Source organism: Cryptomeria japonica, chromosome 5 (genome assembly GCF_030272615.1).
Source record: "Cryptomeria japonica chromosome 5, Sugi_1.0, whole genome shotgun sequence".
NCBI classification, from domain to species: Eukaryota; Viridiplantae; Streptophyta; class Pinopsida; order Cupressales; family Cupressaceae; genus Cryptomeria; species Cryptomeria japonica.
Window position 1 is genome coordinate 363,166,981 of NC_081409.1, and position 17,713 is coordinate 363,184,693.

The 17,713-nt window shown below is 37.9% G+C and overlaps 1 protein-coding gene across 1 annotated transcript; it reads right to left on the minus strand.

Annotated features, from left to right (window-relative positions):
- Positions 1–12,586: 12,586 nt before the first annotated feature.
- On the minus strand, positions 12,587–17,184 carry LOC131034666 (UV-B-induced protein At3g17800, chloroplastic). The gene is made up of 4 exons (XM_057966240.2): positions 16,948–17,184; positions 16,718–16,837; positions 13,833–14,122; positions 12,587–13,712 (listed from the first exon to the last, which is right to left on the minus strand). The coding sequence occupies exons 1-4, from the start codon at positions 16,969–16,971 to the stop codon at positions 12,887–12,889; spliced, it is 1,260 nt and encodes a 419-aa protein (XP_057822223.1). The 5' UTR covers positions 16,972–17,184; the 3' UTR covers positions 12,587–12,886.
- Between the last annotated feature and the right edge of the window lie 529 nt (positions 17,185–17,713).

Here is a 17,713-nt window from a genome sequence, read left to right on the forward strand (position 1 = left end):
GTTCTTGTCTTTGTGTTGAAAGAATAGATTATTCCAGTCTTTGAGTTGTTATCTTTTATTCGTTGTAAAATTTAGTATAGCAAAGGGTAGATAGGACTTCCAATAGTCAAGTCTTTAAGCTTGACATTGCTGTCCCGTCCCGAAGGAAGTGACAGAAGTCTTTGCACTTTTAGGAAACTTCATTTCCTTTCTCTCATTTCACTTGAAAATAGTTACTGCTGTTTGTATTCAATCGCTATCCTTTTCTGTGAAGAGAAAAGGATATTGTCTTTCTTGAAGAAAGAAGGAAGACTGTTGTACCATCTTGTTTTTATTTCAGTTTTAGTTAGATAGGGGGAGCCTTCCCTTAATTAGGAGAGTTTTTACTCGTGTGCTGTGGTTGAAACCACAATTTTGTATATTTCCCCAAGTGTACAAAATTTTCAACCAACACGAGCATCACCCGCAGCAGCAGCAGCAAGGGCCTCCAAATCCAAAACTGGGTCAGCACCAGCCGTGGGGGACCCAGCTCGAAACCCCCGCACAAAGGGCATGGGTGAAGGCGGAAGGGAGACATTGTCAACAACCACGGGAGGAGGGAGACCAGGATCCTACAGACCAACAACGACAAAGGCAGAGTGAGAGGCATCCACAACGCCCACCAGGGAGGAGGCAGGGCCGCCAGCAGGGGATGCCGAGAGAGTGTCCAGCGAGGGCCACAAGGATCTGCCACCAGGAACATTCGCAGAAGCAGCACTGCCCAACACATGGTCCAGGTTTTTCAAAATCGCCTGGGCGGGAGACGTTGCGGGAGACATGTTCATTTAGGGTTGTTCAATCGGTTGGGCGGGAGACGTTTTCAAAATCAGGCATGTTTGTTATGTTTATGTGAAATATAAATTATTTTAGATTTTGATAACGTTGGAAACTAAAACAGAATGACTATCAATAGAGAAACAATTGTGGTAAACTAAATCAGGTTGTCATATTGGAACTGAGTTGTAAGAAATCAATAGGAAATATACTACTACAAAGAATAACACATGAATGAAATATGAGAATCCAAATGACATTAAGATTTGAAGAGTGATATTTGGATTCTAACCATTCTTTAACCCCATCAAAGGTTGATTGAGCAATTGCCCCTTTAGAATAGTAGAGGCCCTCCCACCTATATAGAGTCAAATCCTAATGTGCAAAATGAAATGTAATTATTTGTACACTAAACATAAAAATAAAATAAAATTGGGGAGACATAATAGTTGAGATGCATATATATCTATTATGTGAAGAAAAAGGTTATGAAACACTAATATCTTCCTCAAACAACCAATTATGTCCTTTCATTGTTGCCACCAACCTCAAATCAATAACATGTTTAAATTTGTTGAAAAATATTTTGAATCAATATTTGATTAAAAAATGAGGCACAAGTTTGAAACACATCTTTCAAACCACTGATATCTTAGGGATAACCTTAAACAACCAATTATGTCTTTTCATTGTTACCACCAACCTCAAATCAATAACACGTTTAAATTTGTTGAAAAATATTTTGAATTAATATTTGATTAAAAAATGAGGCACAAGTTTGAAACACATCTTTCAAACCATCAACTAAACTTGTGTAGGTTGAACAACACAATAACATTTGTATTGTTCAATCTACAACTTCATAAATACAATAAAATCATATCACAACATTATATCAATAGAAAATCAAAATTATAGTTTAGTTATGGTGCAAATACTTCTATTGCATGAAGAGAAAGGTTGTGGAATCCAACTATTCTCTTAAAATAACCTCAAATGAATAGAAAAACACATCTTGCAAACTATAAACTAAATATGTGTAGGTTGAACAATACAATGTGCAATTTATTCAATAACTTTATATATATAGTAAAAGCAAAAACAAAACCTTATAATAACATAAAATGAAGAATACATTTTTATGGAGGTGAATATGCCTCTATTGTGTGAAGAAAAATGTTGTGAAATCTAACCATTTCTTTGAGATAACATGAAATGGACAAAATTACATCTTACAAACAATGAGCTAAACTTGTGCAAGTTGAACAACACAATGTGTAGGTTCTGCAATGAAATCCTATTACAACCCTACGACATAAAATCAAGAATATGTTTTTTTAGGGGTGCACATACCTCTATTACCTAAAGAAAAAGGTTGTGAAATCTAACTATTCTTTTGAAATAACTTTAAATAAACACAAAAACACATATTATGAACCATGAACTAAACTCGTGTAGATTGAACAACACAATGTGTAGTTCAACCTACAACTTCATATATATAATGAGAGCAAAATCACAACTCTACAACAACATAAAATCAAGAATACATTTTTGTTGAGATGCACATGCATCTTTTACCTAAATAGAAAAGTTGTAAAATCCAAACTATTAACTAAACTTGTGCATGGTGAACTATATAGATTAACGAAGAACTTTCTATATAGAACCAAATCTTAATATGTAAAATGAGATATAATTATTTGTACACAAGCATAAAACAACACAAAATTAGAAAGACGGATTTGTCGGGGCACATATATTTGTACTATATTGAGAGAGGTGTTGTGAAATCCATTTATACTTTTGAGATAAACTCGAATGACCAATTATGCCCTTCCATTACTCCCACTAACCTCAAATGAATAACATGATTAGATCTTTTTAAAACATTATGAATCAATATGTGAGCCAACTAAGAATGACATAAGTTTGAAACATATCTTATAATTCATGAACTAAACTAATAATGCTCTATTAGTTAGGGAGGGGCCTCTTAAATCAACCAAATTTATTTTAAACCTAGAACAACAATAAAACAAAAAAATGGAATTTGTTTGTCTTGTTACTCATTGGTCAACTAAATGTCATCTTTTAACTATATCCTCATCTACAACTCTTCCATGCACAATTTCATCAACTCCACTCTCCTATTTCAATTTTTGTCTTGTTACTCGCTTGTCAACTAGATGTCATCTTTTTAATATATCCTCGTCTACAACTCTTCCATACACAATTTCATCAACTCCACTCTTTTGTTTCATCAGAGAAAATGAGAGAATTAAATACACCAAACAAAACTAGGTGTTCAAAGTCATAACGAAGTTGACTTATTGGCACCAAATCATCCATTTCTTGGGCATCATCATCACAAAAAAAGGGTAAGTAGCTACCATTAAACTCAATGACATTGGTGGGTCCCATCCTGTTTTGTATAGTGATTTGTATGATATGATGCTGCCATCTATGGCGATTTATATGTTTTTTATTGAAAAAGCAACAAAAAACAAGGGTGTTGACCCTTAATACAATAGTCCGTAGGTGACAAAAGAATACAAACAAGGTTCATCAAACCAATAACAATGAACATTGTTAGAAGCCTGCCAAACTGGCAACAACCCAAACCGAACTCAAGAGTGGGGAGAAACACCCAAAAATTGACACAGAGGGGTTTGGAGGGGAGGGGAGGACTTCCCCTTCCGCCCATGACAAAGGCAATACTATTATCCAAGACATCAAATGAAGAATCAAGCGGGGTGGGGGGGAGGGTGAAGTTTGTCTGCAACAACAACGAACATTTATATGGTGATTTATATGTTATGATTTCTTAGACATGTTGTTTTGTAGGGAGAACAACCACCTCCAAGTGAATTTTATGAGGTTGACAAATAAATGTGTAAATAAGTCAATTATATACGTTAGTGTGTGTATAAGGTAGGGTTATATGTATAGTAAGATTAGGAAGATGAGCCCAACTTCACACAAAATTACATTATTTGTCAACATATACCTATATTAAAACATTTCCTAAAAAATAAACACAAAAATATATTGAAAATGGTATGGGTATGCAAATTTCACCATAACAATTTATTAATTAAATAATTAACATATATTAGTTACAATGATCATAAAAATAATAAAAGGTTAGGTTCCTAATATATATATATATATATATATATATATATATATATATAACTAACTTTGCTTTTGAGTTACCCTTTCCCATCCTCTCTCTTGTCACCTTAGTTCTTGTACTCTCTCATCCTCTCCTTTTATTTAGCAAGGTCGGCTAACAATCTAACTATTCTATTCTCTTGACTTGCTGCTCTCTTCTTCCTATTGATGGATCATGTAGTATGATCTGAAACTTCGAGGAAATAAACACACATAACTATTACCAAAAACTACATACAATTATATAGATACATACATACATACATACATACATATATATATATATATAGAGAGAGAGAGAGAGAGAGAGAGAGAGAGAGAGAGAATATTTTCAATAAATTCAAGATCTTGCAACCACTCTAGTTTTAACTTCCAATTTTTGCAAGATGTTGATCATCAAAAGTGATACTTCAAGTCTCATTTGGTGCAATAGGGTAAGAGAACCAATTACTGCCCATGTTCCTATTACCATTCACTCCTTGCTCAGCCAACTCCCCAATTACTTTAAAGAAACCAAAAAATTGATAACTAAAAGTCCATTAATAAATTTCACATGTACCAATAATCGTCCACTTTACCCCCATTAGTTAGAATTCTTGGACTTTGATTGGAGTTGTATGACTTCATTAGTACCCATCGTGCACAACTACTCATGCATTTGTGGCCATTTTTGAGGTGGTTGTAATGCATGGTATTGGAGCATCTTTTAAGTAGGTATCAGGTGACACTTTAAAATGACCACTTTTTGACCCTTGAGCACACAACAGATCCCACACTGTGCGTCGTTACTACCCAGAAGCCAGAACAATAGCTACAGGGAGTTAAGTCGCATAAATAGACAACCAATTTTTTTTGACAAAATCTGATATGACGTTTAGGATTTGTGAGTGCGCAAAGTTAGCTATAAAAGATACTAGTACACTTTCCCTCATCACTCTAAAGTGTCATATCGTTGCCTTGAAAAGTAGAAAAGTTCGACAACAGATTTTCAACAAAGAAACCACAACACCCTCAAATGCTTCTTGACACATACCCTCTACAAGTATATGAATTTACAATCCTCTATAGAAAAGGGTAAAAAATGGGGTACATGCAATAGCCACTTGACAGTTGGCTGGGTGACCTTGTTCATACTGTCAGCCAAGACGAGCAATTCTCTAAGGAGAAAACAGTATGACTAATTTACAATGGCATCGTTCTCCTCGGCAAGGTGTATATTTCACGCATGGATATCCATCAATGCATAATGTACTTGAGTCCTGTTGTGACCTTTTCCACACATCGCCCCATTGCAAGTCATGTGATTCCAGAACACAAACACCACTGGAGTGCTTAGACAAGCCGAAGGACGAAGATCGCAATTGATTTGGATGAATTCGGACAACTTTCTATTTAGAAAGTCTGCTTTTTTGCTTTTTCCTATTTTTTTAGGAAGTTTCGTTTTTGGCATTTTCAACCCGATCCCCGGTATGGCTATTTTTAGAAAGTTTTCCCTATTTTTTAGGGATACCTGCTTTTTGCTTTTTCGGGATGGGAATCTAGGGTTTGCATTAGCACCACTGACCAGCTTCGACCAGGACCAGAAAATTCCAAGTTTTGACCTAAAAAGCTAGTTCCCTACATTTTAGGGGTTGTATCGCTTCAAATGGTTTGCCTAAATATGGATTTCAAATTTCAAGTTAATCTGGTTAATTTTGGTTAAAATGTGAAATTTTGAAATTTTCCAAAATTTTGTCTAAGTATGGCTAATGGATAAGGTTGAATGTCATGACAGGTGTGGAAAGTCCGCCATATGGAAGCCTCAGCAAAAGTTTGCCTTAGAAGGAAGGTGTGTGAAGGTGAAAGAGTCATCAACAAACTCCGCCCTATGCCTTGGGGTCACATCAAGGAAGTCTGCCATGTCTTGGATAAGTCATGAAGAGGGGTTCTCAAAGTCCGCCATACCTTGGCCATGCCTTGGGAAAGGTCTTGAAACTCCGCCCTATCCTACCATGTTGAAGGCCAACACTCCAAAGTCCGCCATGAAGGAATGCCCTCCAAAGTCCACCATGTGGGAGCCTTGTCTAGACTCCGCCCTATCCATGAGACCCTCTAGAAGTCCACCCAAGGAAGGAGGATAGCCAAGGAAGAGCCCATGAGGAGAGGTCTAGAAGTCCGCCCAAGGAAGGAGGATAGCCAAGGAAGAGTCCATGAGGAGAGGTCTAGAAGTCCGCCATGAAGGGGTATAGCCTAAAGCCCGCCATGAAGAGGACTCTCTAAAGTCCGCCATAGGTCAAGAAGACCAAGGAAAGGGAGTATCAAAACTCTGCCATGCTTTGGAGAAGCCTTGGTGGCCAACACCTAAAACTCCACCCTATCCTAGTTCCTTGGTGCCACCTCTAAAGTCCGCCCATGTTGGAGAAGTCCTCAAACTCTGCCCAAGATGCTAAGACATGGAAGAAGAGCCATATGAAAAGTCCGCCCTAGGCCTCCAAGTCTTGATGAAAGGTTATCTAGAAGTCCGCCTTGGCAAGCAACAACGTAGGAAGAGTCTCCAAAGTCCGCCCATGAGGAGAGGCCTTAGAAGTCCGCTCAAGGTAGATAGAAGCCAAGTCTAAAATCCGCCCTCCAAGCATATTGGAGCCTTCAAAGTCCGCCTTGGTGGAGGTGACACCAAAGTCCGCCATGTCTTGAGAAGAGCCTCCAAAACTCCGCCATACCCTATGTGGAGACCTCTAAATCTCCATCATACATTAAGAGGTAAATGAAAAGTCCGCCAAAGAAGGCAAGTCTCCAAAAGTCCGCCTAAACATGAAAGTCAACAAAAATCAACAAAAGTGCAAGTGATGTCATGAAAATCCTTCAAGATTTTGAACTTGAATCCAAAATGGAAAGTTTTTTTTAAAGAGAATATTGGAAGACTAATGAGGATTTCGAACTTAAATCCAAAATAGAAAGTTTTAAAGAGAATATTGAGGATTATTCAAGATTTTCGAACTTAAATCCAAAATGAAAAGTTTTTTTGAAAGAGAATATTGGAGGATTATTGGATATTTTCGAACTTAAATCAAAATAGAAAGTTTTTTTTAAAGATATTTTCTTAAAACTTGGAAACATGAAGTTAAAATTAGGAAGTATGAGTTGGAAGATTTTAAGTGTTTCTAATTGAGGATTTAACCTTATTTACAAATACTTCATTGTAAACTTCATTTCTACACCAAGAAGTTCGAAGTTACTAAGGAGAGCTTAGTAAAGTATTTCAGTTTGAAGATCATCTGGAGAAAGTTTTTCATATTGCTAGAAGTTAGATAACTTTTTTTTGGTAAAAGTTTCACAGATTTTTGGAGAAAGACAACTAGTACGAGGAAGAATTATTTAACCTTTTCTGAATTTTCTTAGTGTTTTTGAGAGAATTCTAGCCCCACTTCTACCCATTCGAAGGTGAAACCAAATTCATGATGCAAATTTATGGATTTATTTCTGAATATTTTCCAGAATTTAATAAATGATTTTTCGAAAATTTTGGAGAAAGAAAATCATTTTTTTTGGCTAAGTAAGAAAGTTTTTCAAAGTTATGACATTCAGTCCTTGAGATTGAAAGGTTTTTCAAAAGAAATTTCAAGTTTTATGGCCCAGTATAAGATGAAATTTTCCGACACTTAGCCATTTCGTAGCCCCGTTACTTTTTTTCGAAATTTTGCAAATTATTTTGTAACTTAAAATTTCATTGTTTGTCTGCAGGCCCTAGACATTATGAAATTTCAAGTGGATAAAGATGTTCCTCCGGAGTCGAGGATGACTTCAAAATGGAAGAACGTCAGTGACACCAACATCAGACACATCAATCTAAGGGGATTTAAGAAGCGAATGTTTGGTCTGGACAACCTCGTGCCTACCATCATTGCGCGAAAGATGATGAAGAGTGGCATCGTGCATGCTGCTGGCTTCCTCCCCACCATGCAATGCAATGAGCTAGTAGTTGAATGTGCCAAACATTACAACCCCTTCAGTAAAAACATTGTTGCACTTGATGGAAGGGTACTGACGAACATCAGTGATGAGGCCATCAGAGAGGCCTTTAGGATCTTAGAGTATCACAACACAGTGTATATGACAAAGGACGAAGCTGACGGTTTGTATCAGGACCACCTGGAGGAATATGATGCCATAGTTAACCATTCCTAGCTGGATAAGTCAAGGAAGGGCGCCTCCAAACTTCAGAGGAAGAGCCTAGTGCGAGCATACTGCAAGGAAGACATTGGAGACATGATCGTCCTGCTCAATAGAATAATGGGAAACCCTCAGGGAGCTCCATTCGAACCCTAGATGTGTAGAATAATCAATGGAGTAAAAATGATAGACTGGGCCAAGATGATCAACGACAACCTAGACAGCCAGCTGAGGAACCTAGAGACGAATAAGACTTTTTTCATGAGTTCCTACCTATTTTATTCCTTGGCTAGGGCCTACAAATACAGAGGTCTCACTTGTAGAGGAGAAGTAGGGAACAAGGAGAACCAGTTTCCAATGTATGATTGCTATCCCCAGCTCCACATGGAAGAGAAATTCCATTTCAAAAGAGTGAATGATACTTTCCTTATGCACATCACTCGGACATTGCAAGGTGGGCTGCACCAGAGACTCTCTCAAGAGTCTATGGACTTCATCAATCGGTTCAGATATTGGTACATCCAATATCCAAAGTTCACTTACCTCCGAATTCAGGGATTCTCCGGACCTCCATACAAGCTTCTAGCTTACCCTACCAACCGAGTGGTGTTGCTCAAGGTTGTAAGACAATTGGAGGAGTATATAGTGATTCAAAGCGATAAGCAAAAGAAGGCAGGAACGCCCTCACTTACAATTGGCAATGGGCTGGAAACATGTCCGTCATCACAAGCCAATGCGACCGCTGAGAAGGAGCTAGCCTGGTATCCCCTCTATCAATACAAGGCAAGAAGGAATTTCAATCCATTCCACAGGATAAAGAAGGTCGAAGGAACGACATTTGAGCACAGACCTGACCTAGAAAATTACTAGGCTAATGCAGTTGATAGCTTTGAGATCAGGAAGAGATTCTGGTCAAGAATTCCTTTGAGCATGGTGAGAGCAACAGAGGTATTCAAAGTTGCCGATCAAGTGGAGGAAAACCTAGAGCTTCAGCAGCCAAGCTTTGAAAAGATGAAAAATGAACCCCTGGTTTTAATAGATTGGATAGAGGGGGAGAAGTCAGATCTAGCAGACCTCATGAGATCGGTGGTTGAGTATTCGAGGTGGTGGACGTCTGAAAAGACAAGACAGTTAAAGGTCAAAGGTGTGACCTTGACCTATGAATTGATGGGAGTAGATGATACTTTGTCCATCAGTCCTTGTACCTTTGTCGGTGATGCCCGAAATCCAGAAAGTGTTGGGTCTAGAAAGAGGAAGGAGTTGGTTGGAAGCTCCACAAAGGTCACAGGGAAAAGGGTTGTAGGTGAAAGAAAGGAGTCCAGCGAAGGCCACTCCATCCTGAGTGCCGCTTCCATTGTGCCCAATCAAAATGCAATTGGGGAACAAGAGATGAACATCTGCATGATTGACAATGAAGTGAGAATGCCTTCTCATTCGGTTAAGGAAGCAGTGGAAGAGGTTGTCCAAAGTCCAGACAGAGAGCAAGCTGAAGCGCCTACAGTCTTCTTGGATGGCATACCAGCAAACCCAGGAGAGGTAGATGATGAGTTTGACCAGAATACTGTAGAGCAATCAACCATTTCGGATTGGCTAAGGGAAAGAATAAAGGCCAAGGTCCCCAAGGAGGTATGTTCCAAAGAGGTCACTACAACATTTCTGGAGAAGGTGAATGAGCCCACTATAACTAAACCACCCAAGCCGCCAGAAAGTTTTCTCTAATTCAAAGAGACAGTGCAAGGTTCAGGACAGTCCAGATAGCGGTGCCCAAAGAAGGAAAGACTAGGGACAATGCCGCCGCGGATGATTACAAGATTACCACCATAGAGCTGGGTAAGCCCACCTAGGACCAAGAGGTCCAATATTTTGACGACTCTTGCAACGCTCTGAAGGCAAGTCTAGCCCATGAAAAAGAAAAGAGGAAGAAGGTTGACGAAGAGAACCAACAGTGGAGAAAGTACGTTCTCCATCTTACCAGACCACTCAACCGTGAGATCCCGGTTACTCCGCCACAACCTCTTTAGCAGGGATCGATGAAGGATTATGATGATTTGAAGGGCTCGTACACTCAAGCAAAGGAGTGGATTTCAGACGCTTCAGTGCGTGCTGACATACTAGTAGAGAATTTAGTATCGGCACATGAGTCAGCCTCTTCACTGATCAATCGTATCCAGGATCTAGCCACCAATTGGGAGGATGTGGATGAAATTCAGAATGAAATACTCTCGCAACTGAAGGTTATCCGAGGCTTGTCGAAGAGAAGCCTAGTGGATGTAGGTATCATACAGGCCGGAGACAGGTACGACTTCAACACATGGTACTATGCCTTGGTCACTCAGATTGAAGTTCTGAAGAAATTCGAGACCAAGTGCTTTGAGACAGAGGAAAGTGTTAGAGAGATCCTGGGTAAGGTATTCCATGTGGCGTCAGAGATCTGGAAGAAGGAAAGCATAAGGGAGAAACATTTGCAAGCAGAAAACCTGAGAGCTAGGATCCAATCTAGCTTCTTCAAGGATTCAGGGATGATTGACAAAGGCGATCTCTCGAAAATTGCAAATTTTCTCTTCATCGATGAAAATTTTCTTGCCCAAGCGGCTGAGTGGGAGAGCATCCTCGCTACCTGTATCGATGATGTGGACATCATCGACTTCCAGATTGGCAATTTGCCAAATGTCACCATGGAGGAGGTCAAGCTCATTATGTCCAAGTACATCGAATCTACGAAGGACGAAAGTAGGCGCTCACCCCAGTGAGATTACCAGCTGTGTCATGTGTCACTTTCTTATTCACTCGAACTGATGGTGTTTTGGGAAACCCTAATTAGGGTTTATGACTTTCAATCTTGGCCCTTGATTATTGTTTAATCTCGACCATTCATTTATTTTTGAAAACCTATATAAGGTTGCCTCCTCTCATTTGGAGAGTGTGAGGTTTTTGATGTATTGTTGCATAAGGTCATTTCCAAATAATATATTGCATGTGTGCTGCTTTGTAATCCCTATTGTTTGAATGATTTGCATGGTTTCAATTTCCTCAACACTTAGTTAAAATTAATCTAGATTTGCTTTCATTGTTGTTAATTTGAATGAAAGATTTGATAAGTGTCAATTGATGGTGTATCTCCGCTAATACTTTTGGTAAATGGATGATTTCCATTTTACCGTGCAAAGTTAGTCTGAGCCCATCCTCTGTGCATCCCAACATCTTAATCATAAGCACAATCCATTGAAGATTGTACCGGCTTTGTGTAGTTGTCCCTAGTGTGGCGAAGCAAGGTTTGGTTTCTCAGGAGCATCCAGTTGATACCGTCTCCAGAGATCATAGGATTAGATTAGCCTTCCAAAACCCTATCCCTTTTTCTTTTTCTTTTGAAAATCTAAATCTCCAGAAAATCAAAAAAAAAAAGAAGAAGAAGAGCCTAAAACTGCTAAATCCATCTAAGTCCAGCAGTTCAAGACAGTTGTTAAACGTAAGTCCCCCCTGAGATTTTCAGCATACACTACCCAAGAAGCTATTCCACTAAAGTCGCTTGTTCGCACATATAGACCTTAGAATCAGTAGTGATTTTTCATGAGAGGATAGAATGCCTTCGGGTATTCTATCCTAATGTTTGGTAGATGATAAAACAAACGCCAACAAGTTCCCCATCTGTATGTCTCACAAGTTTACATAAAACCTACAAAACATCCACTCAAATTTTTTCTATCAGAACATGACCGAAGATATTTTGCTATTTATTGTGGAATGTGATATACACAAGCAAAGCAAAGCTGAATTTTCCACAAAGAGCATTTCTCCAACCAAAAGTCACTCCTAAATAGGCATTGGAAATTTTTACCCAGAACTAAGCATGCTCATTGCATTCGTACGAGCAGGAATGCTACTATCTTTATTCCAAAGTTTTTTACATGGAATGCCCCTGCAGACATCGTGCCCATGTACCCAAGCACCTTTGAAATCCAACCGATGTTAAAGTAAATTTTTTGCTGCTTAGTTTGTGGATGACAAATTCTACTACTGATTATTCAAAGGAAGATAATGACATTCATCATTGCACAAGGTATATGAGCTTCATTAAGGCTCAACTCGTGAGGAAACAATAATATTGGCAAGACTGCACCGTGTTCATGAAGATCTTGCCATAAACTGTAGAAGACAATCAAACAGGATGAACATCTCATATACTATGTTAAATAGAATCAAGTACTTAATTGCTTCTGATAACAGTTCCATACATGAATCAATCCATGAAATTGAAATGAAACAACTCATATCTCTAGAATAGAATGACCATGAAATTGAAATGAAACAACTCTAGATAGGATTTGCCAGAGTTCAAATGCAAATTGATACAGCCTACATAAATTTCTTCCATCTTCAATCCATCATGTTATCTTTCAATTAGCAATCCATTAAAAGAAGTACCAAAGAATGTCGCCTATTAGCTAGAATTTTTTTCCCACTGACAGGCTAAATGGAAACAGTTTAGTTACTAGCATTATATCAAATGTTTGATGAAAGAATATGTCAATTAGAGTAGGCCCCTTCAAGGTGATCACTAATTGAGATATTTACAGGGGGATCTTCTTGGGGACAACATTATCCCATACTACGAGAAAGCAGCACTGTGAGCATTTCTTTGTACAGTTCAAATTTGCCCCATGAAGTCAAACAAGCCATTAATCTGGCCACTACAGCTCTAGCCAATACTTCAAAGATATTAAAGTTATTATCCTCATGTTTAATGGTTTGTAATGCAACACTGAATATCCTAATTAGTTACAAAATGGTACCTGGAATCAACATAGCTTTCAACATCCCAAAGAAAGCTACCAAAAGTAACAGCCTCCAACACCAAGCTAGTCAAACCTGAAAAGCTTATCTGAATGACTTCGTCATTTGAGGCTGCCACTGACCCAGATACGATCTGGACTTCAGGCCTTCCAAACAAGGCCTCGGAATGCCTCTCAATTATACCAACTCCTTCCTTTGACCTCATTGTAGCATACCTCTGTAATGTATTTTGATCAAAAGATATGACATATGCTCTCAACTTACAATGACTAACATTACTGAATTCCGATCCTGTAGGATCTCCTGAACCAAGCACTGATGCAGATGTAACATCTGGGGGCGAGCCACCAACCTTATATTCATCTGCATGGCTTGAGTTGCTGCCCTGAAGATTCCCTGCATCACCTTCTTCATTTGATCCAAAAGGAAGCATTTTCATGCTTTTCTCGAGTTGAAAACGCTGATCCACCCTTCTCAAAAAGTATCCATACATAACAGAAGCTGCATAGACTTGTCCTACTCGCAGCTTGCTAATTTGAGCAATAGCATTTGTGTCTAACAACCGATTCCCGAGAACAAGGGAAAGGTGATTTTTTATCATTTCAAAGGCTTCAGGAGAATGCACTCTTTCAAGCTTGTGGTCTTGTTTAGGCCATGTATCAACTCTACCAGTAACAGGATCAGCCTCAGAACTACTCAAAATCAATGAGATCCCAGCATCCATAAATTTCTGGACAATAAGAGCATAAATTGTTTCTTCAAGTGCCTTTCGCCTTTCGGCAGCCTTCAACTCTGCAATCCTCCTAAACTCCAATGAAACTGAAAGTCAGGTTTCTCAATATGAAAATATAGAGAAGCAAGACATTACATTCGAATACTGATCTGCTTTTTAGAACAGGTAAAATGCAAAGCATTCAACTAACCTGTATAAAACGAGTTCTGTACCAGATGTTGTTGGAGGCTCCTGTTGAGCAGCTGCATCACGATCAGCAATAAGCCTCTCTAACTGTTGATCAGCTGCTGCAGGAAGAAGATGAGGATGGTCCTTCAAAAGCTGAGAAAGAAGTTGACCAGTAGGTGACTCCATCTGAAGAGGAGCAACAGGTTTACTAGTTTCCCCTGGGTTTCCACTAGCTCTAACAACCAAAGACTGCTCTTTTCTTCTCTTCGAGCATGCACATAACCCCCTCCATTGCATGCCTGGTGCTGAAAACTGCAATTTGCAAGGCAGGGGAAAATGTCAAAAACAAGAATAAGGATAGTCATTCAATAACCCATTGTTTCATGCGAATGTGCATCACCTGATGCTGTGAGTGCCAAGTATACCACTCAGGCCCCCTAGACATGGGATCTGTGAACCAGTCTTCACACAGATGGGTCACACAAGTAAACTCAATACAAAAAACAATCTTATTCTCACAAAATGATATTTAATCGGAATAATAATCCCGAGATCATGTCACATAAAAGACTAAAATAGACCTTAATTCTCATTTTCCAAGCAATCTAGTGACTAGCATGTGTTTGAGCCCTGATTCTTTATCCCTCAAAAACCAAATCAAATTTAAAGACACCTCTTGTTCTAGAGCTTAAGTGGCATATGCCTTCAGCTGGACGTATAAGACAAAACAAACATAAAAGAATCAAGCACGGACTCCAGGCACAATTAGCAAAAGAATTCGAGCCTCGGAAATCTCTCAAATTTCATCTTAGCAGCTGCCTTATCTCAATTAAAAACCTTGCATAAATCCGTAACTTGTGATAACCTGTAAATTATTTCACTAAATAACTGCAAAAATCTCGGAAATCTCTCAAATTTCATCTTAGCAGCTGCCTTATCTCAATTAAAAACCTTGCATAAATCCGTAACTTGTGATAACCTGTAAATTATTTCACTAAATAACTGCAAAAATCTCTCAAGTAGAACAACTTTATCCGAACACAACATGAACCGTCAGTGTTGAATCACATGTAGGGTTATCACTCCTAATACTATGGTAAATTATTTCACTAGTGTTGAATCACATGTAGGGTTACACAACATGAACCGTCAGTGTTAAATCACATGTAGGGTTACACAACATGAACCGTCAGTGTTAAATCACATGTAGGGTTATCACTCCTAATACTATGGTAAATCCGTAACTTGTGATAACCTGTAAATTATTTCACTAAATAACTGCAAAAATCTCTCAAGTAGAACAACTTTATCCGAACACAACATGAACCGTCAGTGTTGAATCACATGTAGGGTTATCACTCCTAATACTATGGTGCAGGTAGTCCTGTGAAGGATTGAAATTCTGAAAAGGGCAATAAGTAATCTTGTAGCAGCTGCTGAGACTGGCAGCTAAGCTAAAGAAAAAATGTTAAAAAACCTAAAAATTGGCAGCTAAGCTATCGATTTAATCTTTTGAAAGACAATAATATTGCAAAATGTTCCAAATCCTAAAAAGTAGCAACTGAGCTAAAGATTTGATGATTTTTGAAGACAATATTCCAGCGAAATGATCAAAATCTTAAAGACTAATAGCTAACCTCAAGATTTAATCTTTTCTACAGAATAAAATGTTCAAAATCCTAACAATTGGCAGATAAGCTAGATTTAATTTTTTTAGACTATGACCAAGCTGAAGATTTGTTTTCTTTAAAGAATAAAGATAGAATGTTCAAAGTCCTTAAAGTGGCAGAGATGCTAAAGAAATGATTTTTTAAGAGACCACACAGCTCAAATTTTTTTTAAAGCTTCTCAGAACGTTCCCATACAGCTGCTTTGCAATCTTCGATTAGTAGTTTAGCTAAATGTATAATTTGGAATCTTCTCTTGAAATGGAGGGGCAGCTATAGGAAGTAAAATTTCCAATGTGAATAGAGAGGGGAGGCTGGAATTATGCAGCCACTGCTTAACCACAAATGTACCAAATGACTGCAAATTTTTCCTTCCCTCCCTTTTCAAATCAAGGAGGCAACAAAATATTTACAATTTGACAAAAATTAAAATAACTAAGATATCAAAAAATTAAACAGGAAAATTAAAAACCATGGGAACACGGCCCAAAAAATAAAAAGAAGAAAGTTCCTCCATGAAAATTAGCTAAGTAGCTGCATAGGACCCTGCCATAACAACTAGTAATAGAATACCAGTCATGCAAAATGTTTCAAACCCTAACAAGTAGCAGCTAAGGTAAAGTTTCAGTACTTTTAAAAGGCCATATTACATCAAGATACTTTAAACCGTAATAATTAGCATCCAAGCTAAAGATTCAATATTTTTAATAAATCATATTACTCCAATATATTTCAAATCTGTAAAAATTTGCAGCTGAGCTAAAGATTTCGTTTCTTAAGAAACCATATTCCAGGAATTTCAGTGCAGGAAAAGAGCAGAAAATTTAGCAATGCTCATCCATGGGACAAGTAGGTTAGAAAAACAACTATTTTAAGACATTAAATTTCCATAGTCAATAGTACTGAATTTCTTGAAAGTTTCAGGATATGAAAAAATATTTAGGCAATGAAATCCAGAAGATTTCAGGAAATTCAAAGCAATTAACTTTAACCAAAGGTTCATCAGGTCATGGTGTGTGTAGTGATTAACACAGGGTACATTAACTGCTTAAATAATAAAGCAATTTCAAACCCCAACAAATATAGATCGCCTGAGTGTAGATGTGATTCTACAGTATTAACTGTCCAGTTGAAAATAAATCTAAAATTTTTAAGACAACAAAACAACTTAACATTCTTACAATACAATATGGACGCATCTGGTTTTAGCAAAAGAAAAACAAACAGAATTGGTATCTACCTTCAAGGGGGCACGAGAAAAACCAGAGTTGGGATGTAACGCTAAACATCCCTTGTTACTGAGATGGCTCGCTGCCCTAACAACTCCAGTACCAAGACCTTGCATTTTCAGATCAAACACCTGAAATCCCACCAAACAAAATAAGCAGACAGAACAAGCATTCAAACCCTCAATACCAATTCCAACAGTACCATTACAAAAATATACAAAATTGGGAACTGAACGAGTACCCTGCACTGCAACGCAGAAGACATAGCTGCCGATCTGTCGATATAATACTTCGATTCACGAAATGTCTTGGAACTAACAGAGATATTGAGAACAATTTATATCATTTCTAGATTCCAGAACCTTGCGTGCACTTCTAGACAACACGAATATTATTGTGGTTTAACGTTTGAAACGTGGCAAACGCCAAAATGGAGTACTGGTGTTCAGAAATTAATCCCAATTTGCTTAATTAAAATTCTCCTTTCATTTTTTTCTTGATCCGAGATGCGCATGATTTGGCGTTTTGCAGATGTTGACTATTGTTGACTGTTGTTATCGTGGCATTTAAGTTCTTCAAAGTCGGCGATTGAAAACAGTTTTGACTGCAAAAAATAATGAGATTTTTTTCAAGCTTTACCAATATGATGCCTACTTCTAACTTAGTTACGGCCTAATTATTCGTGGACTTAATGTTTTACAAGGGGAAGTCATGATCTAGCGTGTGAGTAACAATACGTAGAAGTGGATCCACGTTTTTTTTAATCTATTAAAAAAATAAGACTCTAAAGTGATTGAATAAGCTGATAGCCACCAATAGTAGTAATTTTCAATGTAATGATTTATGACTGAAATCAAAGTTTAAGTATATCCTAAAAGGAATTTGAGGATAACAACATCTCAAACATATTAAATTGTAAATATTAAAGTTGCTGTTTTATTAATTTAGGGATTCTCTAATTTTGGATATGATTGGTGATGTAGATATTGTATTTTAAGATGCTCTCA

Excerpts from the sequence above, each read along its gene's own strand:
- LOC131034666 (XM_057966240.2), bottom strand. The coding sequence starts at position 16,971 with ATGTCTTCTGCGTTGCAGTGCAGG. Across the intron at positions 16,838-16,947 it reads CTTCTGCGTTGCAGTGCAGG|GTGTTTGATCTGAAAATGCA; the intron begins GTACTCGTTCAG and ends GTGGGATTTCAG. Across the intron at positions 14,123-16,717 it reads TTTCTCGTGCCCCCTTGAAG|TTTTCAGCACCAGGCATGCA; the intron begins GTAGATACCAAT and ends TGCAAATTGCAG.